The sequence below is a fragment of the Arachis hypogaea genome, chromosome 12, assembly GCF_003086295.3.
Source record: "Arachis hypogaea cultivar Tifrunner chromosome 12, arahy.Tifrunner.gnm2.J5K5, whole genome shotgun sequence".
Lineage (NCBI taxonomy): Eukaryota > Viridiplantae > Streptophyta > Magnoliopsida > Fabales > Fabaceae > Arachis > Arachis hypogaea.
In genome coordinates this window covers 113,186,987-113,213,339 of record NC_092047.1, presented here as the reverse complement: position 1 = coordinate 113,213,339, position 26,353 = coordinate 113,186,987, and the positions used below count along the sequence as shown (strand labels likewise).

The 26,353-nt window shown below is 26.8% G+C and overlaps 2 protein-coding genes across 5 annotated transcripts; one reads left to right on the top strand and one right to left on the bottom strand.

The window, feature by feature from the left end:
• Positions 1-6,350: 6,350 nt before the first annotated feature.
• On the top strand, positions 6,351-16,164 carry LOC112728375 (MADS-box protein SOC1). Of its 4 annotated transcripts, none has more exons than XM_025778469.3 (9): positions 6,351-7,069; positions 7,394-7,450; positions 7,557-7,759; positions 12,782-12,863; positions 14,822-14,883; positions 15,038-15,137; positions 15,251-15,292; positions 15,382-15,423; positions 15,697-16,164. In XM_025778469.3, the coding sequence occupies exons 3-9, from the start codon at positions 7,578-7,580 to the stop codon at positions 15,865-15,867; spliced, it is 681 nt and encodes a 226-aa protein (XP_025634254.1). In that variant the 5' UTR covers positions 6,351-7,069; positions 7,394-7,450; positions 7,557-7,577; the 3' UTR covers positions 15,868-16,164. The 4 variants fall into 4 exon arrangements, with proteins under 4 accessions (XP_025634254.1, XP_025634255.1, XP_025634253.1 ...); XM_025778470.3 differs by having other exon boundaries at positions 6,623-7,069; positions 7,560-7,759; XM_025778468.3 differs by having other exon boundaries at positions 6,649-7,069; positions 7,560-7,759; positions 14,819-14,883.
• Positions 16,165-18,638: 2,474 nt separating this feature from the next.
• LOC112728374 (agamous-like MADS-box protein MADS3) lies at positions 18,639-25,489 on the bottom strand. The gene is made up of 8 exons (XM_025778466.3): positions 25,004-25,489; positions 22,071-22,146; positions 21,791-21,852; positions 21,441-21,540; positions 20,263-20,304; positions 20,044-20,085; positions 19,736-19,878; positions 18,639-18,977 (listed from the first exon to the last, which is right to left on the bottom strand). The coding sequence occupies exons 1-8, from the start codon at positions 25,183-25,185 to the stop codon at positions 18,884-18,886; spliced, it is 741 nt and encodes a 246-aa protein (XP_025634251.1). The 5' UTR covers positions 25,186-25,489; the 3' UTR covers positions 18,639-18,883.
• Positions 25,490-26,353: the final 864 nt, after the last annotated feature.

The following is a 26,353-nucleotide window of genomic DNA, read 5'->3' as shown; positions in this document are numbered from 1 at the left end:
TCTTTTGTGATGAGTGGTATTATGATATGGTATTAGAGCGCTAGATCCGAAAGGTCAAGAGTTCGATCTTTGATGAACCCTAAAATCAATTTAAGTTTTTGGGAAGATGTTTATTATCGCTAGTACTCGGATGGTTATTCTAAATAGTATGGAGGATGTTCATTTTGTAACTCAATAACCTATTGTACACATTGTACAAATAGTTCATTGTCTCCCTAGAGGGATCCATAATATATACATATATAGGATGCGCATTAGTCGAATAGAGTTGAGACACAACCCGCACTCTATCTGACCTGCACGAGAATCCTACTCGCACTTTACTCTACCCGCTACGAATCAAGTTGGCAACCGTACCCAACTAGGTGAGGTCGGATTAAATACCCGCGAATAGGACACATATTGCTACCCCTAACTGGCTAGTTTAATTTTTCACATAAATAGCAGTAAGCTAAGCTATTAGGTTGGATGGATAGAAGTAATAAAATCCTTGACTAATTTTGTTGAGAAAGCAACAAAATTTAGAGCAATAAAAAGAAAAGGAATCTAGGAAGTTGAAAGTAATAATGAAATGAGCATGCTATTATGCAGATGATGATGACGGGTCACAAGTAGCTTTGGTATGTTTTCGACTTCTTATTGGTAAGCTTCTGTACGCTCTTGTACGGAATGATCAATGATCTAACATCTTTCTAACGTTTGTACCATTCCCCATTTTCATACTTCCTATGCACCACCTACTTACAATAATATTGCTCATACTTTCTTTCTTTCCATAAATAAAATTTACATTTTTTTTATAATTTTTATATTTATTAAATATATAATTATTCATATTTTTTTTATCAACTTAAATTTTTAAAATAAATAATATTGTGATATATATCAAAACAACTCTATAACGATCTAGCTAGAATTCATTTGTTTTAAAACCATTTTGAATTTGTGAAAACTATAAGAGTATAAGAAAGTTTTAAATATATCGATACACCAGTGTTTTATTAATTTTTAATCGTTAATTTTAATTATATATTATATATTTTTTATAATTAAAATTAACGGTTAAAAATTATTGAAAAACCGATAAACCGGTAGATTAAAAATTTTTCAAGAGTATATAGTATAACTAATTGTTAGTAATTTAGTTAGGTAGTTAAATAACTTATGGTTAGTTTGTTAAGTGGTTAGTTTTTTATGGTTCTTGAAATACTCTTAGGTTTATGTAGTATAACAAAATGTTAATATTTTAGTTAGGTAGTTAAATAACAGTCTTAAGTTATTATTAAGTGGTTAGAATTATTTTTTATAGTTTTTGATATATTCTTACATTTTGTTTAGATAAATAATGAAAAATAGAAAAAAATGAGAAGAAAAAAAATAAAAAGATTATTTTATATATTTTTTGGATAAAAAAATAAATAAAAATAAAATATTTTTTTTTGTTTGAATAAAAAATTATAATAAAAAAGTTATATTAATATTCTTAAATCTTTTATTTTCTTATTAATAAAATGATGAATTAGTAATGGATTACTCTTGTGATAGCATGAGAGAGTAATGGATTATTATTTAAAAATATTACGTCTTTTACATTCTCTCTTTTACGTTCTCTCTCTCTTGCAATGCTTGCAATAATTTTTTATCAATTATTTTTAATTACAAAAATAAAAAATACACAACAATAATATATTTTATGTAACATCCTTCTTTCTATTTCTTTTCTTTTAGAGTAGCTGATCATTTTGGCTCTAGAAAGAATAATAAAAATAAAGTAGTCTTTAAAAAATATTTTTTGTTTGATAAAATGATTCAAACCTTCAGCCAATATTTAATTTATCCAGTCAATTAAATTTGTATAAAATTATTAATTTATTCGCATGCTTATTAACAAATTATCTTTTAAAAATTTAATTATATTTTTAATTATAAATATATTTAATTTATGAAAAAATATTTAATTAATTCTAATATTTTTATATTAAGAATGACTTAATTATTAAATTAAATGTAATATAAAGACCTAATTAAAAAGAAAAAAAATATAGGCATTTAATTATAAATTTAATAAAATGATAGAAACTAACAGAAAAATTAAATTATGAAGATCCAAAATATTGTGCAAACAAAAATGCTAAGTTAAAGGAGTTTTAGAATTATGAATTTTGAACGAGAGAGAGCAGAACACAAAAAAAAAAGACAAAGAAGAGAAAAATAGAAGGTAGAAGCTAAAATTAAAAAACAATAGAGACAAAACGAATATATTCACACTTCTAAAGTTATAGCACTAGCTTATATATATATATATATATATATACACAAGATAAAGATATATACAACTGCCCTACACCAAGACTCACTCAAAACAGAATATACCACCAAATAAAATCAAACTAACTACTTCTCTATTTCTGTTATGAATAAAGATTTAGCATCTTTATCTTTTTTTTCTTTACACCTCTCAAATTCAAGTATGGTCGAAGAGCAACTCGTAGTTTGATCCTCAACCTCTCAAAGGAAGTAGTAGATAAAGGTTTAGCAAGGATATTTGCAATCTGTTCAGTACCTGGAATGTGCACAATATGTAGAGAGTTATTCCTCAACTTATCTCTAATGAGTTGAACTTCAAGTTGAAAATGTTTCGTCTTATCATGGAAGATTGGGTTATGTATAATGAAGACTGTGTTCAGGTTATCACAGTGAATCATAGGAGAAATCGACAGAGGGACTTCTAGTTTATAAAGAAGATTTCGCAGCAATGAATAACAAGAACAGCAAAAAATTTTTAAAAAATTATAATTTGATTTTAGATGTAATAAAACTTCATATGGTGATTTATTTGCCAAAATAGAAGTAGGTAATCTATTAATTAAATATGTTGAGGTAATAACAGCTTCATCCCAATAAACTAAAAGCATAGACGCAGTGGATAGTATAGACAAACTCATTTCAATGAGATGTCTATGCTTCCTCTCTGCACAGTCATTTTGCTCAGGAACATAAGGACATGAAAAATGATGTGAAATGCCTTCTTATGTCATGAAATTAGCAAAAGCAAGAGATTTGTATTCACCTCCATTATCATATTGGAGTTCCTTAATTTTACAATTAGTAAGGTTCTCCATGAGATTTTTATATTGTTTAAAAGCATATAATACTTGGAATTTGTTAACAAGCAAAAACGTATAAGTATACCTACTAAATGAATCTATAAAAGTCACGTAGTATCGATAACCAAGTTGAGAGATAACAGGGACATGGCCCTAAACATCGCTATAAATAAATTGTAAATGTGCATCATAAGATATATTAGAATTAGAAAAAGGCAGTTTATGCATTTTATAAATCTTAGAATTGAATCAGAACTTAAACTATTATGAACTATATTACATTGATTGAGAACTAATTGAATTGTTTTGGTGGCAGAATGACCTAAGCGTTTGTGCCACATATCAAAATTAGAATAGAAAATAGAAAAAACATAAAGAGTATTAGAGGCTGATGAAGATTGAGGCACAACAACATTCACAAACTGATAAAGACCTCCTCTTCTAAAATATTGTAGAAGAACTCTCTTGGTGAATTGACAACAAGTCAACAACATAATAAGTTGTATGAAATTCAAAATAAATAAAATTATCTTGAGCAAATTTAGATACACTTATTAGGTTCTTAGTGATGTGTGGTGTGTGTATGAGCTGTTGTAATGAAAACCATCATTTAGAATTTAAAAAATACAAAAATAAACTACCAATATGAGATATAGAGATACTTAAACCATTTTCAACTTGAACCTGATCAGGGCCTTTGAGCAAGAAAGCATGTTAGATTGATTTGGAGTCACATTATGTGAAGCTCCTGTATCTGGATACCATGTTGGATTAGATATGATGGATGTTGCGGCAAGGAAGGCTTGTGGATTATGGAAAGATGGAGTTAGTGGTGAAAGAGTGGAAGCTGTGGAATTGTTTTGTGATGAAGAGAGGATGCAGAGTGAAAACCATAAGTGTGTGTCCTGAATGATTGATATCGAGAAGGGGGTGAAAGTTCTTGGTTAAATGATGGAAGCAGTGCCAAGCAATGTGATCAAAATGGCCACATACTTGACAGTGAGGTTTGGGAGAAGTATAGAAAGACCTTCCCTCTTTGGTTTGTCTTCCTCTTCCTCGTCTTCCTCCAACTCCATGATTGAAATTTAGAATGGATAGAAATGAGGTTTGTGTGAGGTTCGCTTGCATCACTAGATTCTCTGGCTTTCGATACTTTTTAAGCATTTCATCATGAGTTAGTAGCATAGTTTTAACCTCACAAAGACTAAACATTTCTGGTTTTGAATTGACAATAGTCATAAGTATTTGATCATCCTCGTTAAGTTCTTTAAGAATAGCTTTAACCTGTTTTTCTGGTTTGAGAGGCTTTCCCAAGGCTACAAGAGAATCTGCAATGGTTTTTATTTTGGAAATGTACTTTGATGTTGTGAGATTATGTTTTTTGATAATGTTGAGTTGTGCCTTCAATTGTTTGATCCTAAATTTTATTGACTCCTCAAAATAAGCCTTAATCTTGTGCCAAATTTGATAGCTATAGACACATCCAACCATTTTTTGCTTGAAAACTGAATTCATAGAAGCTAATAAACAGGAAATTAGGTTTTAGTCATCTTAGATCCATTGTGTGTATTGAGAAAATTCAATCCTAACAAGTTAATTTTCTGAGTTATCAAAACGTGCAGGAATCTGTTTTTGATGTAGATGATCTTCTAATGCTTGTCTTCTATTAGCTGCTAAGCCTTGTTGCTTCCATGTCTTGTAGTTATTTTCTCCCAACTTATCTTGAATCGGATGAAAGGGCCTTTGATTGAAAATCTGAAATAGAATCTGATTAAAAGTTGTATTAACAGCATTTGAATCTTTGTTGTTATAGATAGCAGAATTATCAGAAGGTAAGGCCATGGATCTTCAAAAAGAAAGAAAGACTAGGCTCTAGATACCATAAAGGAGTTTTAGAACTGTAAATTTTGAACGAGAGAGCAGAATACACATGGACACTTCTTCATCTAGAGCCTAGTCTTTTTTTTCTTTCTAGAAAGACTAGGCTCTAGATACCATAAAGGAGTTGTATTAACCAAGTCTGTGCTTCTTGTCTTTTGTATACACATGGACACTTCTTCATCTTCCTCATCTTTCTCCTTCTTCGTTATCGTCGTCGTCGTAACGTCATTGTCATCGTCATGTCGTTGTCGTCGTCACTGCCGCCACTACCATCCTTCTAGTCGCTGTCACCATCGCCATCGCTGCCTCTTTCTTATGTCATTACTGCTTCCTCCTCCTCTTCTCATGTTGTTGATGTTATTGTTAACATTGTTGTTGTTTAATTTCTTCTTCTCTATTTTTTCTTTTTCATCTTCTTTTATTATTATTATCATCGTCCTCATCATCTTCATCTTCTTTTCTTATAAATGTTCAGAAAATTAAAGCACATAAATTTTGATATACAACACATAAATTTTGGTATACATCACACAAATTTTAGTATACCGCATCAAAAATTTTAAAGATCACGTGCCCAAAATATTGATACCCAACAAATAAAATATGCACAACACATAAATTTTGGTGTACAACACAAAAGTCTTGTTGCATAGCATAGAATTTTTTTATGTGCAGCATAGAAATTTTTGGAGGATTACATACTCAAAATATTGACTCACTCAACTAACAAAATACCTTTGCAGCAAAAATTTATGCTATGTGCAAAGATTTGTGTGTTATGTACAAAAATATATGTGCTATGCGTAAAAATTTGTGTCCTATATCAATAAATTTGTGTTATGTACAAAATTTGATATATTATACTTCGAAAATTTGTATTCTATATCAATACATTTTTGTGCTCTTCAATAAAAAATTATGTACTACAAAAAGTACCCAAAAAAAAAATAATAACATATGCACATAATTTTTTTGTTAAACTTTACACTAAATTAAATTTAATTACAAAAAGATTTATACACATAACACCATTTTTGTACAAAACCTTCTACATGTGTGAAATACAACAAGGAATTATTATAGAGAACAATTGGTATTATGTCTTAACAAAACTAAACTAATAAACCGAAAAAAAAAATCCATTTTTCTAAGTATAATATTTTGACATGATATAATCTAGTATTTATAAGATTATATAATTTAAAAAAAAAAAAAACTATACATATGACTATTTTTTTTCCTTTTAACAAATTAAAGTTAGTTACACAACCATTGAATGAATAAGACCCAAAAAATTGTTTGTCGACCAAAACCTTCTTCACATACGTAATGTCCAATTGAGTTGGCAAAATGACGTTTTTTTTTTTCTTACTACTAATGATTCATTGAAACTTCGTTGTCATCCCTTCCTTTCTATATATACTTATTATTTTTTTAATCACGGTAGTCATCATAATATAAGTTCTTTCATAAACTATTTCCCACATTATACCTTCCTTTAATCTGAAATTTTTCTTTTTTGGGAGAGTGGGCTTTTGCTATATACCAAAACAAGAAAAGGATGAGGTATTCGATTTTCTCTTACATCTTTTTTATTTATTTTTTATAAGAAAAAACCTCAATTGTTTCTTAATATGGTGGGGCACAGGGGAACATAAATAACGTTGGATCAAAGTGGATGAATAAGGAAAGTTGGGTATGTGAAAGCTTTTGCTTCTTCTCTTAGATAAAACAATTAAAGAAAATAAAAATAGGTCAAATCCAACACCATTTCTTGACTTACCTCAATTCTTTCTTTCTTTCTATTTTTATGTTCTCCTTCCTCTCTTTTGGGTGCCTCCTTAGTCCTTTCTTTTTTTTCTTTCTTCTGATTCTTCAGATTCATTCTTCATCATTTTCTCCCCCTTCCCAACACCACCCTAAGCTATTTTCCCCCCTCTCTCTTAATTTTTAGTTTATTTTTTTTTCCAATTTGGTTTGAATAATTTCCCCTTTTGGCAAGTGAAAACCCTTGGATTTTTTTTCCCTGTTTTTGGCTCAGTGAGAAACTACTTGAACTGAAGTTGCTTCTCTAACTGCTGGTAAGTATCAGACTCAAAAGAAAGAAAAAACAAAAAAACAAAAAACAAAAAAAAAAAAAGAAAAAGAAAAGAAAAACTCTCTATCTACATATTTTCTTGCTTGATGTTTATAGATCCTTTTGTTTGGAAACCAGATTTATTTATTTACTTTTATTGATATTCTTCTCAACAATAATTAGGTATCTTTATATGTTTCCATCAAAATCTATATACATACATATACTGAAAATTTTTCTTTCTAATTTTTAAAATTTGTTAATTTCTCCATATATATATATTCTCCGATCCATTATTTTCCTTTAACATTTTTCATCTTGGTTTCAGATTTGCTCGCTGCAACTCTCTACCTTGCTTGGTTGACTCAAGGAATATAATACTTTTGTAAGAAAACATTTATTATTTATTTATTTATATATAATAATTAAATTATTTGATATAGAAATTACATAATAATTTATTTTGATTTCCATGTTTTAATTTGGCAAAGAAGAAGGAGATAGAAGAGAAAATGGTGAGAGGGAAGACTCAGATGAGACGCATAGAAAATGCCACAAGCAGGCAAGTGACGTTTTCAAAGCGCCGCAATGGGTTGCTTAAGAAAGCGTTTGAGCTTTCTGTTCTTTGTGATGCTCAGGTTGCTCTCATCATCTTCTCTCCAAGAGGCAAGCTTTATGAATTTGCAAGCTCAAGGTATATATATATTCTACTTCTACTTATTATATATATCTCATTATATTCAGTTTATAACCTTAACAATTATTATTGTTATTATTATATTTATTTATTCATGTTAGTTTCTTATTAGCTCTAATTATTCATTTTCATCTTAGGTGTATAGTTTCTTTCTTTATTTTGTTTGCTAATATATACCTCATATATATAGTTCAAAGAATAGTCAAACTAGTCAAACATTTTTATCAAGTACATTTATATCTTTTTTTTTAATTTATTTTTTGAGGTTGGGGTCTGAAGGTATGAAGAGTAGATAGGGAACATTTCATGTGAGAGAGTAGAAGGACGAAGATATATAAATGCTTGAAAAAAAATCAGGAAATTTTGGATTACATATATTTTAATTTAAAAATCTTCTAATAAAATAATAAATACATATTATCAATGTCATAATAAATTATTGAAACTAAGTTAATAAAATTAAATTTAGTAGTTAACTAAAATAATATACAAGTCATATTTTACTTAGTTTCATATATTGAATGAAACACTTCATTATTGTTTGTTATTACTTAACATAAACATTACAACTCAGTAAAGCTATAAATATGTACATGTAATAGTAGTTCAAATTAATTAAGGTAATAAGATGATGTTGAATAGGATTGAGGCCATTGAAATAATTGATTAGTAACCCACGGTAGATACATATATAGTACAAATTAAAGGGGGTAAATGATGAAATGTACTATTGTGGTTTCCTCATATTGGTGCATGAGAAGATATATAGCTAGCACATGTTCGTACTACTTAGTAGTGCTGCTGAATCATACGTACTATATAACAATAATCACTCTGACATTTACGATGTTCATCACAGGCACAGAGACACACTAATAAGTATTGTGAATTTGTGATATAATTGTGTCACTTTATCTCTAGCCATTATTTTTTTTTTTGGCACATAATTTTTATGGTTATTAGAATTATTATTAAATGAAATTTGAATGATAGAAACTTCATATCCAATTGTATTGATGCATTACAATATAAGATATATTTGAAAAATTTTGAAAATATAGTAATAATGTGCATATTTTTATTAAACATATACATTCAATTTATATCATTTTATATTAATTTAACCGTGAAAATTTATACAATTATTTTTATATAAAGTTGATAATTGAAAATCGTTAAATAATAATTTTGTAACGGTTCTTATATGAAAGTTTATATGATTCATGTTGACAATTATCCTGTCGATAATATATATAACCTGCACCACATAACAATTCTACTTGATGCCTTTTGTAAAATCTCATCATATATATGATCTTCAACTAATAATGATGATAAGTTTTTGTTTTATAGAATTAATAAGTAGTGTATGCCTACGCGATTTTTGATATAACATCCAACAACAAAGTGATTTGACAGAGTAGTGTATATAATTAATGTGTCAAAAGACAAAGGAAATTAAAGTAGTAGTATTGTAACTCATTCTGCGAGGAGCTAGCTTGTGATCTTTCATAAAATAACGTGCATAGTGTGTGTGATCACCACAGTACTTAATTACTATCTTAGTATATATAAAGAGCAACAAGTACCTCATTCCAAGATTATTTATTTCTTTATAAAATTTAATTTAATTTCTTATTAATTACTAGAGCTTGTATTTGTATAGAGAGTTGAAACTGCAAAAATTATGGTGGTTGTGTAATCTATTTTTTCTTGGGCGATTTTGTCCTGTTGTTTATAAAAAATGTGAAAAATCAGTTAGGAGGGTTTCATTTGCAATTTATTTTTATTTCTTATTTGTGGTATTTTTGTTTTTAAAATTTTATGAAAAAGAGAAAATAATAATTTTTTTACTTTTTATTTTTTTTATGAAATTTTAAAAACAAAAAATAATGAAAATAAAACTAGAAAATAAGATCATAAACTAAACACATTCTTATATTTTAAAAATAGTGGTAATCATTTTTTTTTAATCTAACTTCTAAATATTTTAGAAGAACATGTAAACATCTTTTCCAGCTTAAATAATAAATATTGAAGCTATATAATGATCAAGTTTAGGTCAATAATAACCTAAGCTAGAATGAATAATGTTGAGATGTATACCCTTTCATTACATTAAAAAAATAGCAGTATGATTAAGTGAAAAGTTCTATTGAGCATATAAATAACGTGTATGATTAACACTTTTCTTCACTTAACATTTCACTTCTTGCATTGCTTGTAATCAGCTTTGATTTATTTATTTTTTCCCTCTCTTTTAAAAATAGTCACATCAAATCATCAATTTGAAAAGTCTTCCATCACCCTTTCTATAAATATGCTTAGACTGTGATGTAGTTAACGCTGGAAACTTCTATATAGTTAGTTGGCAATCCTTCATTGAGGTGACAAGTGTAAGAGAATCCACTTGTTAAGAGATATTATAGAGATATATATAATCATTTGTGTTTTTACTTATTGATTAAAATTTTTAGAATAAATAATTTTCTGACATAGCATTTTGTGAAAAGAGATATTTTAGGTATATAATTATTTATATGCTTTTAGTTGCAATTTATAAACTTTTTCAAACAAAACTAAAAATGTGAGGTGACCAATATTTTCTTCTTAAATTTGTTTTGTATTCAAGTTTATAGTAGCTAGCTTTATATTTATTTTTACTAAAAATGTTAGAAGTCACAGAAATAAATTAACTTTCGTTCTTTTTTGTTTGTATTGTCTTATATTTGAATTCTTTCTTTTAGAAGTCACAGAAATAAATTAACTATAAATCTTTTAATCATAAAAATTTTAATATTATATTATAAAATTACTTATTCCAAAAGTCTAAAATATTATTATATCCACACATTTATACCGAAATTATACTTGTTGTTCTCTTCCTGTTCACATACACTGCACACTCACACATCTTAGAATTCAAGTGAATTTTAGAAAGATTCAAACTCAAAGTTGGATATGATGCGATGCTAATTGAGCTTACTAGCTAAATTTCTTACTCATAATATCTAGATTAAATTCAAATAATTTAGGATTTGCTGTAAACTTGAATTATATTATGACACAATTAAGGTAGCGAAAGTGTAAATAAAGATAATCACAAGCTTGAAATATTACCAAAATATAGTGGAAGTGGATTCGTCATATAGCTAGAAAAAATTGCATGAGCAATTCCAAATACTTAAAAGTATAAACTTGAGTCTTTATTAAAACATAAAGTTATATTAGTTTTTTTTTTTTTCTTAAATATAGAGAGCATTAAATTTTAAAAAGTATCTCATGTCACAAATTTTCTGTAATCTTTTCAATAATAATAATAATAAATAATATCAAGCTTAACATGCTTTGGACAAGCATAAATATCTCTAATTTCTAAGGTTATGTCACAAGAAGATGAGAGTAGCTAAATAGTAAAGTTTCCTTAATTATTCAAGTTGAACATTTCATCAAAAAGTATAGTATATTGAACACCTTGCATTTTCAATGGGAATATTCTCATCAAAGTACACCAATGCATGATTGAAGTAGCTAGTTATGAGGCAAATGGATTATTCACAAAGCTAAAGATGGCATCTACTTCTTAGCCTAGGCCTTTGGACTTATTTGGTATATGTCTTAGAATACAATTATAGAGATATTTATTTGGAGATTTAAAGTTTGTTTAAAAAAATGTAAAAGAAAAGTTGTCTCTATTTTAAGATAAAATTTGAAAATGACTTAAATCAATATGATGACGAGTGTCATGAAACTAGAAATTGAATTTGTCAGCATAGATAATTATAATTTTATCTTATGAATTTTTATGTCATATTATGAAATCAACCCTCTTTTGAACTCAAACTATTAAATTAAAACACATACTTAGTTCTATATCAAAACACTCACAATGCAAGAGTCTCAAAGTTCAAAAAAATAGAAAATGATTCACTCCAATAATATAATTTTAACAACTATTTTCATGCTTCTAGTTTAATAAACTCTTCTAGTTAAAGTGCTCTTTTAATCCTCAAAGATTTTTTGTTTAAAATGAAATCATTCTAATATTTTTTAAAAAAACTCATTCTTAATGTTACAAAAAATTTTCTAAAATAGTCTTTTTCTTGAGAAACATTATATTTTAGATGAATTTACCTATTGTAAAAATAATAATTCCAAATCTCCCCTTTTTTTCTCTCTCTTTCTAGCAAATAGCAATCACTTCCTTCTCCAAATCCTCCACCAACCCACTTCTATCATCAACATCATCCATGATCATCTCTTCTCATTCCATCCCATCATCACCACCTCTACTTCCACCTTTTCACCACCATCACCCTCCATATCCATCTCCACCCTATTGTTATCCTTCACCCCACCCTCATCAACACTGAGGCCTTATTAGATTGAAATATGGAGGTGAAAATGAAAGTGTGAATGGGGTAAAGGGTGATAGTGGAATAAGGATGAAGATGGAGATGGAAATTAGAATAGGATTTTTTTTATTTTGTATTTATTATTTTTATCAACCTATCTAAAATTAATTCCTTTTATCTGAAGAATTATTTTAAAAAATTATTATAATAATAGGGACAATTTTCTTTAATAAAAAATTAAGAATGATTTTAATATTAGCAAAAATATTAAGAATAAAAAAAAATACCTTTTCTTTTTTCATTTGTAACTATACAAGTTGATACATTCATTGATCTATATATCTAGACACAAGTATATACCAAAAGTTTCCTAGTTATTATTGAGAGGGTACATGTTTTTATAGTTACAAATAATAGCTTTCGTTCACGTAGACTTGCACATTAGCTTATTATTATTATTAAGTGTATTGTAATAAGTATAGTATGTATCATATATATACATGCATGATAATTGTTCTAGTAGTATAGGCTAATAATTGGGTGCTACTTTTAGTATATCATATATCAGTGTATCAGAAAATCAAACCTTTATACATATTTAATATGTTCATCTTTTCAGATTGTTTATCAAACTTAATTTGTAAATTGGCTATTAATTTTACAGCATGCAGGAGATAATTGAAAGATATCGCAAGCATACAAAGGATACTCCACCAGCAGCCAAATCAGCTGAACAGAATGTCCAGGTTAGTAGCTAGGTTACATATACCATTTTTTTAAAGTTTCTTTATATATTTATTTATTTGTAATTCCATAATTAAGCATTTCCAATCCATTGTCTAGCATATACATGGTTTTTTATGTGATTATACTCATGATTAAGTATCTAGCTTTCAGTAGTGACCCTTAATTACCATAATAAAGTTACCAAACCTAATTAAATCATAGTTCTACTTCTACCAAACTAATTAAACTTAGAATTTCTCTACCCTTTTCCATTCTGATTATTTAACTAACCTTAGGCATTATTTTTCAAATATATGAAAAGACATCTATCGAATTAAAATTTAGGAAAGTCTTTATTTTTTTATTTTTTTAGAAAGATTTATTATACTAGCAATTGGATATGAATATATATTTGAACTCCTTAATTAGTCCTTATGAACAAAAAAAGAATATTGATCTGAATTTAACTTAATCCTAAAAATTAATTCAAAATAGAGGTAGGTAAAGCAGATTATTATGGCAATATGTTCCTTTTAATAATACAACATCTAGTTTCTAACATTTACTTGTTTTGAGGTTTTGGTTTGATGCTAAATAAAGATAATTTATTATGATTATACTTCAAAGGATACATGGACAAATAATGTTTGGTTTGCATTGCTTGCTGATTTATTAGTCATTTTGATATGAACAAATGATGATGATAGTGCATTTTGTTGAAGCCTAGCCAACTAGTGAGTTGTCTTCAATTGTTTGTATTTATGTTTAGTTTTTAGATTGATAAAAAAGCGTATTATTGTTTGTTGCATAAAATTAAACAATAATAATGTTGGTGTGTTTGGTCTCCAAAGTACTATATCTTATATATGCCAAAAATTGAAGTTGTTAGTTAGAGACAAATCTTATTTCAATTCATTTGATCTTGAAAAGTATTACGGTCAGAGACTATTAGCATCTAACTAATAACATCTCCTAATTAATCTTAGTTAATCGAATAATTAGCTTACTCGTCTAATTAAATAAATATTGAAAATTTTATGTATGCAATAAATTATTAACTAACAATAAACTCTTAAATAAAATTCTAAAATCTTTAACTTGTCAAATTGAGAAAAACATACAAAACCAAAAAAACTAATAACATCTCCTCCTAACGAATTTGAACCATAATTTTAGAATTGTATCACTTGTTGGATTAAAAGAAAAAAAAAAAGTATAACTGATAGTCTACATAGCTATAACTATTATTATTATTTTAACTCATTAATTTAAATTTGGTGAATTCTATTATATCTATGCTTATGATAGATATAATAATTATACAAGTATTGTTAAAATTAAACTTATATTTTTTTAATACTTTTTTAGTAATATTTTTTAAAAAATATTGTTAAATAATAAAAAAATATTTTAATTTTAACAATATCTTTTAAAACACCATAATCACCAGTATAACTATGATAATATGGACATACTAAAATGACCTTTTAAACTTTTACCAAATATTATGACTCAATTTGACTCCAACCTCAACTAGATCTGGCTAAGATATGGTGCTGATGAGTGATGACCCATTACCATTAAAAAGGGAATAGGGAAGGGCGTTTTGGGCAGTTTATAGCTTAACCGGTTAACCCTAGTAGGCCTTAATTACAAATACAATAAACATGCACACACCTCTTACCTGAATTGAAGCAACAACTAACAACTGCAAATTTTGTGACCTTTAATGTATACTTATTAATTAGATTCATCCTTTCATACAAGTAGCACCATATTTTGTGACCTTTAAATTTTTCTATAGTGAATCTAGCTAGAACCTCATCCTTCCACATAAAGACATGCAAATCTTTAAATTTCAATGTGTAGGAATTGGCTAATTGCATTTGCTTATGATAGACATATTTATTAATTTTATTGGAATATTAACTCTGTAGTTTGGTGAATGACATTGCATTCCCTATTATAATAATAGCAGAATTTGAAGCAAGAAGCAGCAACCTTGATGAAAAAGATTGACACTCTCGAAGCCGCAAAAAGGTTATTGAAGATCTTGTTTGAATAAATATTCTCCATATATTTATATAATTATATTCATCTTACTCAATTTCTGAAATTCAATAAAGTTTAGCTAATCACATTATTAATAAATTAACATCTACATACATACATATTGAATTTGTGATTCTCTCAGGAAATTCTTGGGAGAAGGTTTAGGGTCATGCAGCATTGAAGAACTGATACAGATAGAACAACAATTGGAGAAGAGTGTAAGCATTGTTAGAGCAAGAAAGGTATCACAGTCATTATTAACAAGCATTATTTCTGAATAAATTTTCTTTAAAAAATGTCAAAATTATATTTATTAAGCAATGTATAATAGCATTAATTAATTTCTAATCTCCAGACTCAGCTTTACAAGGAACAAATTGAGCAACTAAAAGAAAAGGTAAGCTTATTGCATCATTGCATTATTCCCACTAAACATTAGATTGAAAATTAAATATTCTGACTAATAATTTGTTTTTAAAAATTCAGGAAAAAGCCCTAATGGATGAAAATGCCATGCTCTATGACAAGGTAATAAAGTTACATTCTAATGCTATTTGATCTGAATTTTTTTTTGCACACTCATATAGCTGATTTGGATTATTCAACATTTCATTACCCTAATTGAAATCTAAATCTTAAAAAAGTTCACTTATAATTATTAGTTTGTGGATATTTGTGAGATGATACTTATATATACTTGTGTTACAAACATAATATAGGGTAAATTACACTCACATTTTTTAAATTCATTAAAATTCAACTCATAAACCATTATATTAGACTGAATTTTTTTTGTTACAGTGTGATAATATGGTTCAAAATCTAGCAACAAATAAAACAAATAATAAAGATCAGAGAGAGAATCAAGCTCAACCCTATGCAGAAAGTAGTAGTCCAAGTTCAGATGTGGAGACTGAATTGTTCATTGGACTTCCTGAAACAAGAACAAGGCGCATGTCTCCTACAAATTAATTAAAATTAATTTCCCTGTGATGATTGTTGGAACTATATATTCCATCTCTATGCAAAAGTATGTATAGAATAATAAGGGTAATTAGCCCAAAATTAACCTTATCATTAATGTATATTAGAAATGTGCTTCTTTATTCTGCTCTAATAGAGATAAGATAATACTAGTGATGACTAGAGTGCTTTGTTTGATGATAAATCCTCAAACATATGTTTGGAGTTTGATTATTATATGACAAGTTGTAATGGCAAATGCCTAATGGGACTCTTATTCAAATTAAATTCCTGAATTCACTATTATATGAGTGCAGTGTTAGGATAATCATCAACATTAATTTCTCTTATTTTCTTACTCAGATTTCAAGTATAGTGATGTATGATATTTGTGATGTATATATATATCAACCAGTATAAAGCTTAGAAGAAGGATAGAATTCTGTTATAACTAGAATAACAGAAATAATAGAATATAACCGAATTGATTAATGACTTAGACTCTAATCTACTACCCTGCTTCCAGTTCCTATATTCTTTGACCTGTTTCACTAGACCAAACAATTTTAACTAATATCATATCATTCATATCAAGTAGTGTTATTTGAATATTTTAAATTCTGTGTTAATAGAACTAACAGTCAAATAAAATTTAAAGTTATTATTATTATTATTGTTATTATTGTTTCAAATAGGAATCATACTAAATTCAAGAGTAATAAAATAGAAAATATACAAAATATGGTAGTTTGGAGAGCTCATAAAATCATTCTCTTACAACAAATCAACATTTCCCACCTTTGAGATCATAAGTTAATTAATTAAAATAACAACAATATGAAATATGGTACATGTATGTGCAAATAGAATTCAAGATGTGTGGTCCGATCAATCAATTAATGTTTTGTCTGTTTAGACAGCTTCAAACCTTTGAATAGGTTAAGCCCTTTAAGGTGTCTTAGTTAAAGATTTTGAAACTAAAAACAGACCCATTTCTTGATGATTGTGGACTTCCTTGCATGTTCAACCTTAATCAAAATTAGTGTGAGATTTCTCAGGTACTTGCAGATGTAACTGAGTAAGTTTGTGTTGTGTTTTTCTTTTTCTTGGGCTTCCGCCCCTTTATCTCACCCAAAAAATTAAAAAGACCAAAACTAGCCCAATAAAAAACCATTATTGATTAGTGTGAGATTTGTTTGGTAAAAAACATGCCAAAAAATAATAGGCAGCCCACTGTACAAAAATCCAAAGACTTCCAAAGTATATAATGTATACAGTTTAATGTGATAATTACATTAGTAACTGTTTTTACTATTTGAACCCGTGACTTTGAAATTACTCCAAAATTTTTTTCTCTAATAAAATAAAAACAAAAGTAGGATTAGGCATGTTCTAAAATATAATTATATAAAAGCCACGTGAAATTAATAAATATGATAAGATTTTTTTTTATCTTTTAGATAAAAAAAAAATTAGTTCAAGTTGTTAGGATGAGAAGGTTTCCCCCTGTGGATTTTTGCATCAGGCCAAGCCACAATGTGCAAACTGAAAATATTATCCTAAACTAACTTTTTTTTCTTTTAAATTTTTTTCATTTTATTGAAGGCTTAAGTACATCTATACATACAACACACCAAATTACCAATAAGAGTTTCTTTTATTTAATGCCTTTATATCCAAGAAAATCATAATAAAAGTAAATAAAAATAATATTATATATTTCACTATATATTACTAAAATTATTAGCATATTTCTTAAATACTTGAAACGCTTCCTTTATTGTAACATGTTGATTGGTATGTAGATAGGAGGATAGATTTAAGAATTTCAGTTAGAAGGCATTAAATATTGAGGAATGAATTATGAAAAGGGGTTCCATGCATAGTAAATGGAAAAAACCGGGGTGTTTTGAGGAACACCAAAAGCATAAGCATGCATAGGGATATATATCTGAAGTGAGAGCAGAGAATACTTATTACTGGATTGGATTCCAGTTCTGTCACAAAATCAAGTTGAGCAACCACAAGACAACCAAGTACGCTAAAGTTTTCATCTGTCAGAACTTCCTGGATTCTTGTAGTTCCACTGTTCTTTCCTTTTTACTAAACTTAATAAATATTACACGCTCTCAAAACTCTTCTCATTTAAAAATAAATAAATAAATAAAATGGGCAATGAAATTTTGAAAATACTAATATTCTAGTAATTTAATTTTAATAATTGATCTTAATCATATATATATATATATATATATATATATATATATATATATATAATATATATTTTTGAAAAAAATAATTAAATCAGAATTTATAAAATACTTAAAAAAATTTCAATAAAATAAATAGCCTTTTTATCTCTTTTCTTTATTATTACTATTCTCATAATATTTACAAAAAAATCAAATAACTAATATTTCTCTTACATTTGTCTTATATTTGAATCAATATTAATTAACTCTTTAATTTTTTTACTAAAATTATTGACTCTCTAACATTTTCTGATAAATATTTTTAAAAAATGTATTTAGTTAATTCAAATGTAAAACAAAAAAAAGAAAATATTTATCTTTTAGTCATACAAATATTTTCTAAATTTATTGAATCTTTAACATGTAACAACTTAATATCAAATTACTGAGATGTTGGAACCAAAAACTTATTTGTAAAAATTGAATGAAAAGAAATCAAAATCAAAACAATAATTTATTTGAAACATATTAAACTAAAATATATTCATCTAGTATTCCTATATTCTATTAAAAAAATTGTAGCGCATATTAGTCCAAACAATATAACATTGTTTAAAGTCTATACTTTGTATCCAATTACACAGAAGAGGCTATAGAAGTCTGTAATAGCTTCCCACACATTGATGATAGTAACAAAGATACACAGTTTATGATGCTAATTAATTAAAAACCATTCAAAACACAAGTATCTTCTAATTCAAATAAAAGCATATATAGACAACAAGGTGAGTAGTCATATACGCTATTATATTATATAGTAATTATAATGATGATCAAAGCACCCATCCATGCATGAAGTTATTGGTCTCACAACCCATGTTCTTAGCAACATTATTAGATGCTTCAGGTTGAACATAGTGATGGTACCTGTTCGTTCAAAACAACTTGTTAATTTAGAATTCCATCCCGGAATATATATTAATTTCAAAGTTATTATTGGAGAGAAGGGGAAAAAAAGTTCTAATAAGAAAAAAAATCAGTGGCAGTTCTTGATACTCTTATTTATAGTATTTTTTTATTGTCAATGTAAATTAATTTTGGACGTGCCTTCAATTGCGTAACGCTATATTATAAAAAATAACTACTATTTTTATTGAATGCGTGAATAATCATAAAAAACAGATAAAATTATACAAATGTGTAAAATTTTTTATATTGTCAATGGATTAAAATTAATTTTTTTTTATAATAAGAATAGGCTTGACTCTTAAAATAAAAAACAGTAATTAAATATATCAAGAATGTTATTATAATTTCAAATAATATTCCGAAACTATAACTGAAAATAGAACTGGAAAACTCAAAAGACACATGTTATCTGTGTGTAAATCAAAAGCTAAAACTACAACACAAAATACTGTGAATAGTTAAAATAAAAAAAATTAAACATGTCAATGACTATTGATAGAAATCCCTACTATATATATATATATATATATATATATATATAGTCTATGATTTTTAAATTGCTTTTATAAAATAATTGACACCAGTAGTATGACACTTGACCCAAGTTTCAGTCCAAGAAAAAACCATTAGTACTTGAGTGTTAATACCTTAATCAGGTGATTAATTAATTATTTCTATGAACAGATGACTAAAATTAAATTGGAAATTTAATTTACCCTATTTGCAAGAAAGGCTCAGGTTGGCAATCCATAGGGTTATTGGTTTGAGAAGGCTGAAAGGTAAAGTTGCTGTTTGCAGCAGCTGAAGTTGAACTCCACAAGCTTTCCATAGCTTTTAGATTGAACCCTTCTGCCTCAAGCTGAAAATTCAAGTTTAATTTTTCAAGAACATAAATTAATTTAAAAATGTGTTGATTAATTAAACTAATTAAACAAATATGACAAGAGGCATGTATCCTCCATGGCTAGAATTGTTGCAATAATAATAATCCTATGCTGAAATGTTTGGTGTTATATTTCAAAACCTTGAGCCTAAGTTGCTTGTTCATATCTCCAAGATGGCGCTCCTGCAAGATCAATGAAAAATACAAAAATTAAGAAATTTTTAACTTTTTTTGAGGTTACAAAATTAAAATGTTTGAACATAATGCAAGTCAAGCGTTCATAATGGTCTGCAGATTAGTAATATATAGAATTATAAGATAAAAAATATTAATTGATGATGAGTATCATGTATGTCTTACCCTCCTACGTAGCTCTTCCATTTGTTCAATCATAATTTGTGTCTGCAATTAAAGTAAAAGTCCACAAGCATAGTCAATCTCATCCATTGCAACTGTTTTAAATTTCTTTTTCATATGTAATCTTTACCAAACAAATTGAAACGAACCAGTTCTTTGTCACATAATACAAATTGTTTGTTGATAGAATAATGTGTAAACATTCATTTGTCATACTAACCGCTCAAATTTCTAGAAGAAGTAATATCACAATATGATATCAGAATTTGTATGATTGAAAAATTTAGAATTTAATTTCTATTGAATAAAAAAATTTAGCAACCTATATAAAAATTTAAGCAAACTAAAAATATATTTAAAAATATATATTAAAAATATAATTATTTATATGACTTTTTTTATTAATTTAAATTTTTGAAAGAAGTAATATTATAAAAAATTTTCAACTTTCTCTATTTCAAATTGGGATTTATTATTATGAATAGCATACCATGATTGAAAATTATTGATATGTTAAAAGAACCCTTATTATAATTATTATATTTAAGAACCCTGAAAGAGTTATTAGTTTCTTCATTAGTATGCTGTTCTGATATTACTGATGTGGAAGGATGAGATAAAAATTATAGAGAATAGCATCTATATATAGCAATGCATATACACTTAAGATATTATATTATTACAGATGGGGACTATTATTATCAATAATAAGTCAATATATATATGACTTTAAAGTGACTAATTATACAAGACATGACTCTAGAAATTTCTCAGTTATTTTTCTAACAATTTATTGCTTGTGCTTGATCAATTTAGTGCTGTGAGAAGAAATTAAAAAAAAAAAAAGCAGTTTAATTTTTTTGCATAATACAGTTTCATTACCAAGTAATTAAGCATTTTCCCCCTCCTCTTTACTTTTATGTCTTTCCCTTACTTCCACATTTTCAACCTTATATGATGTTTAATTTAACAGTCAAAACTTTGTTGAATCAAGTTAAAAACTTAAAATAGATTGTACCCTAATTAGCCCATTGATTTAATTTTAGATCCTTTATTAGCAAGCATGTTATATATATACAACCAAAGAAAAGTAACCAAATAATTATATAAAAAAAAAAATAAAGGAAAGGAATTAAAGAACAAAAAGAAAGAAGCAAATCAAAGATAATGTTTGCACTCACCTTCCTCTGCCTGGCCTGTGCTAAAGCACCTTCAAGCTGTTTCTCAAGATTCTGCAGCTCCTTTATGCTCAATGGTCCAAGATCTTCCCCAAGCAAGTGCCTGTGTTTTACATTGCCAACTAAATTTTGTAATATAATTTATATATTATGATTTTTGCTAATAAATTCAATTATTACTACTATATGAAATCAATTTAACAATTTTTGAATATAAAAATATCTTCGTGTAAGCAATCATTTAATATTATAACATACATATCCATATTATTAATTTATTATTGAAAGGTAATTAACTTTAAGTGTTTATTGTAATTATCATTATTATTAAAAGGGAATTAAGTGAATAATACCTCTGAGTCCTTTGTAGAGACTCATACTTTGCCTTTAGCTTTGATACCTCCTGGTACCAGCTCTGATTATTGCAACACATATGTATTAAAAAATTATTCAATCAAAATTACTAAGATCTAATTAGTATCTATATATGATATATATGCATCCCATTGTTAGTTGAATGGCTTAGAATTTAAACTTCATTAATGTTTATTGTCAAAGATAGCAATCTTCTTGCATTGTTTAAAAATTGCTACACTTTTTAGATGAAAGAAGTAGTGAAAAAATACAGTGTACCTGAGTTTCACATTCAACATGTTCATCTTGAGGAGTAAAAGAGCAGCGTTGGTATCGTTCAATAGTTTTGTTGATACTGCATTATTTCAAAGCAAAATAAGAATTAGGATATAATATAATATATTAATGGTATAATATATATATTTTTTTTTTGAAAATAAGTATCAAAACAAATTATATATATATATTCTTAATTTCTTATATACAAATATTTTTTTATGCATAGTCCATAAAAAAATTCTTAATTAAATTAACTAGATATTTCATAGTTAATTCTTATCAATACCATCCATTTCACTCAAAAATAATAATTTCGGACAAGGAAAAACAATTCACATTGTTGTTCAGTACAAAATTACTATTTACTATCATCATTTTGCAAATACTCATGTTCAAATTCATACATAGAGTTTTGTAATTGCACAAACATGAAAGGTACATGACAATTGAAAGAAAAAGACCCAATTCTAATATTCTGAAAAGGGAAAACGCGGTAATAATAATGCCTTGGGTAAATCATGTAACATACATTTTTTATATTGTTCTCATAAGACAAGTATGATTATGCATTAATTTTATATAATTTAATATTAATATACTATTAATATAAAATGTCAGTGTAAATAATTTATACTTACATTTAATTATGTAAAGTTATATGTTAGTAAAAATAACTATTTTTTTATATTAATGGTATAAATGATCATCTAAAAGAAGAATATAATTAAATAATTATATAAATTTTTTTATATTATTAGTATATTAAAATTAAATTCTTTTTATATATATATGTGTGTAATCATAAGCAGGGTAAGCTAAATTTTGCATCCATACAAATTAATTTTAATTTGAAATCAATACAAAGAACAAATAGTTCAACTAAGCTTTACCCCTTCATTTAGTTTATTGACTATATAAATTTGAAAAAAAAAAGTAAAACATATAAATTACTATAATATTTTCTAGAACAAAAGAAGTGTTTTATTTTTTGGTTAGGCAAGTCAAAACTAAAAAGAAAAGAAAATGTGGAACCACTTGTAAGGGATTATTTTCTCTCTCACAGACTACTTCTCCAGGAAACCTAGATTATTTATTTTTATTTTATTTTTTTAGAGAAAATTGGGTGCTCCAACAAGAGAGAAAGTTGAAAATAATGCAATAACATATACAATCCGAAAATTAGAACAAATTAAAGGTGAAGAGCTCTAAATCCCTAATCTTGACCAAGAACAAAGTTTTACTTTTCTCTTTATACCTTGGATCACAAAGTTTACTATAGGTTGCAAATTGTTTAACCTAAATCTCTTAACAGAAGAGTAAAAGAATAAAAATAAAATAGTAAAAATCTGAGGCCAACTTTTTCATCTTTGCACTCTCCTTTCCTTTTCAAATGTCCTAAAGGCATTCCTTCACCACAGAAAATCAGATATACCTATTAGGGCTAGCAATGAAAAAGGAACAAAGTAAACAAAACAAAAATAAACTAATTCATTATCCTCTTTTTGCTTTTCTTTAGTAAAACCTTATCATTATTCATCACGCGGAAAAATTAATTAAATTACATGTCAAATTATAACACCTAAAAATAATCTACAAATACAAGAAGAGAGTGGAAGAAACCAAGAAGAAAATATCAATAATGGACATGAATCTTTATGAAAGTGATGGATAATTAACATACCCAGAAAAGAAAGAGAGAAATAATTGATCTAAAAGAATCAACAATGAAAAGAAATTAAAACAAGATTTGAGATAGAATAATAGAACAACTCAATTTGAAAGAGGAAATCAATGATAGAACCAAAAGATCAAAGGATGGATAGAAGGGAATATGGACAAGGGTAAGTTTTTTTTTTTTTTTTTTTAAGAAAAAAAAATTAAATTTAAATTTTTTTTTTTCATTTTATAAGGTGTTGAAAAAGCCCTAGATCTTGCACAACGGTACAAGAGAGTAAACACAAAAATATCCATTAAATTTTACAAATAAACTCTCTTGTATGCCTTGTCCACTCATATCATATGATGATTGCTTTCTTCCTTTACTTTGTTTTCCTTCTTAGCTTCTTTCCTTTGCTTGTGAGTTATTAGAAACTTAGAATCAGAAAAGAAGAAGAAAAATATATGATTGTACTGTTCCATAAAAAGAGTATGAAAGCTGAACCAATTTCCCTTTATCCCCCAATAGAAGGTATATGGTATGAGGAAAAAAAAAATATATATATATTATTGATTGAATGACCATCATGAAACGTGTCCATCTATGATTGGATGAGAGCAAAATTAAAACTTATGGTATGAAACTATGAAACTTTCTCTAACCCAAGAAATACAATAGAATCCCAAAATTGGAAAAATAATAATAATTAAAAAAAAAAAGAAGAAGGTGTGAAATCATGGAGGAGTATAGTTATAAGATCCATTGATCCAGAAAAGGAAGAACTAAGAGAGAGATAAAGAAGCCAGAAGGTGGTGTCAGATGTATGTGTTAGACAAAGAAAAAACCATGAATGTTGGTGATTGGTAAGAAAAAAATAAATAAAATATTTTTCTAAAAAATACTAAAAAAAAAAAAAACCAATGGGGTGAAAAAGTTACCAAAGGTGTATGTAGTTGAAATCTTAAAAATATCAAATGCAGTAGTCTATGGGGGAAAGAAAAATAAAAAAGAAAGCACATAGAAACAGAAATAACCAGTGACCATTTTAGTGAAAGAAACTGAGGCAAAGAAGAAAGTGTTTTGCAGAGAGAAGAAGAGAAGAGATCCAAGATAACATATATATATAAATATTAAAAAAAAAATCAAATGGAACAATAAGCAACAATGGATCTTATAATGAACATTAAATTGTGATATTTTTTTTTTAAATAAATAAATCAGATCATATATTTATATTTGTTTATATTATATATATATAAAAAATAAATAAATATACCCAGCACTTCCAAATTCATAGAGCTTGCCACGGCTTGAGAAAATGATGAGGGCAACCTCAGCATCACAGAGAACTGAGAGCTCATAAGCTTTCTTGAGCAAACCATTTCTTCTTTTTGAGAAAGTAACCTGGCGATTGATCTTGTTCTCTATCTTCTTCAGTTCAACTCTCCCTCTACCCATGTTTTTTTCTTTTTTTTTTTTTCTTTTTAATAAAAGAAACTAAAAACTCTCTCTTTTTCAGTGTTTGTGTATGAGTAGTATTCCTCGAACCACTAACCTCCTCAAAGTAGTTGTAAAATATTTTTAATTAGAAAGAAAATAGAAGAGGTTTGTGTCTCACTCTTTGTTTTGGTTTCAGCTAGATATATGGAAGGAGAGAGAGAGAGGGTTGTTGAGATAATAGATAATGGGGTTGTGGGGGTTTGTTTTTGTTTCAGAGAGAAGTGGAAGTTAGTGTGTGAGATATATAGAAATAGACAATGAACATAGAAAAGGGGGGCACACACAACACTTAACATTTGATCTTCTCTTACAAGAAAATGGAAACCCAAGTTACTCTTATTTTTATCTTATTCCTTTTTTCTAATTTCATTTTGGTAAAATTTGCATGGCCCCCTCTCCCTCTCTTCTCTCTTTCCAACTTCCTGCATCTTCTTAATTGCTGCATTTTGGGGTAAGGAATTATTCAACCAATTTGTTTAACTCCATTTCTTATTATTATTAATTCTTGTGTATATATGTATGTATGTGTTGCTATTATTATTACATCAACATTATTTTATTTATTTTTTTCTTGTTCTGTTCCATTTGTTACTTAGCTTGACAAATGACAAGTCAAAATTTCTGAGTTATTTTGTTTTTTATCCATTTATATTATATCACTTTCAATTTAACTATAAAAAAAAAAGTATATATATATATATATATATTCTCAATTTTTCTAAGCAGTAAAATTCTATTCGATCGACTGCTTTCTATTTTTAAAAGTATATATATTTAATTTTTATGATTTAACTAAAATATGCTAGGTATATTTTTTGAATTGATATAAAAAATTAATTTTTAATTAGTTAATATTAATCAATTTTTTATTATAATTTTTTTTTTTTAAAACTTAAGATTTAGGATTAATATTTATGGTTTAAAATTTATAATTTAGAGTTTATGATTTAAATATTAGGATTTAAAATTTGAGATAAAATAAAAAAATTGAAAAAAATTAACTCTCTAATTAAATTTATTTCTTTTTAATTTTATAACATGTTACATATTATATAACCTTTCTTAAAAACAAAAGATGAATAGATTATAAAGAATATTAATGTAATTTGTACAAAAAAAATAGATG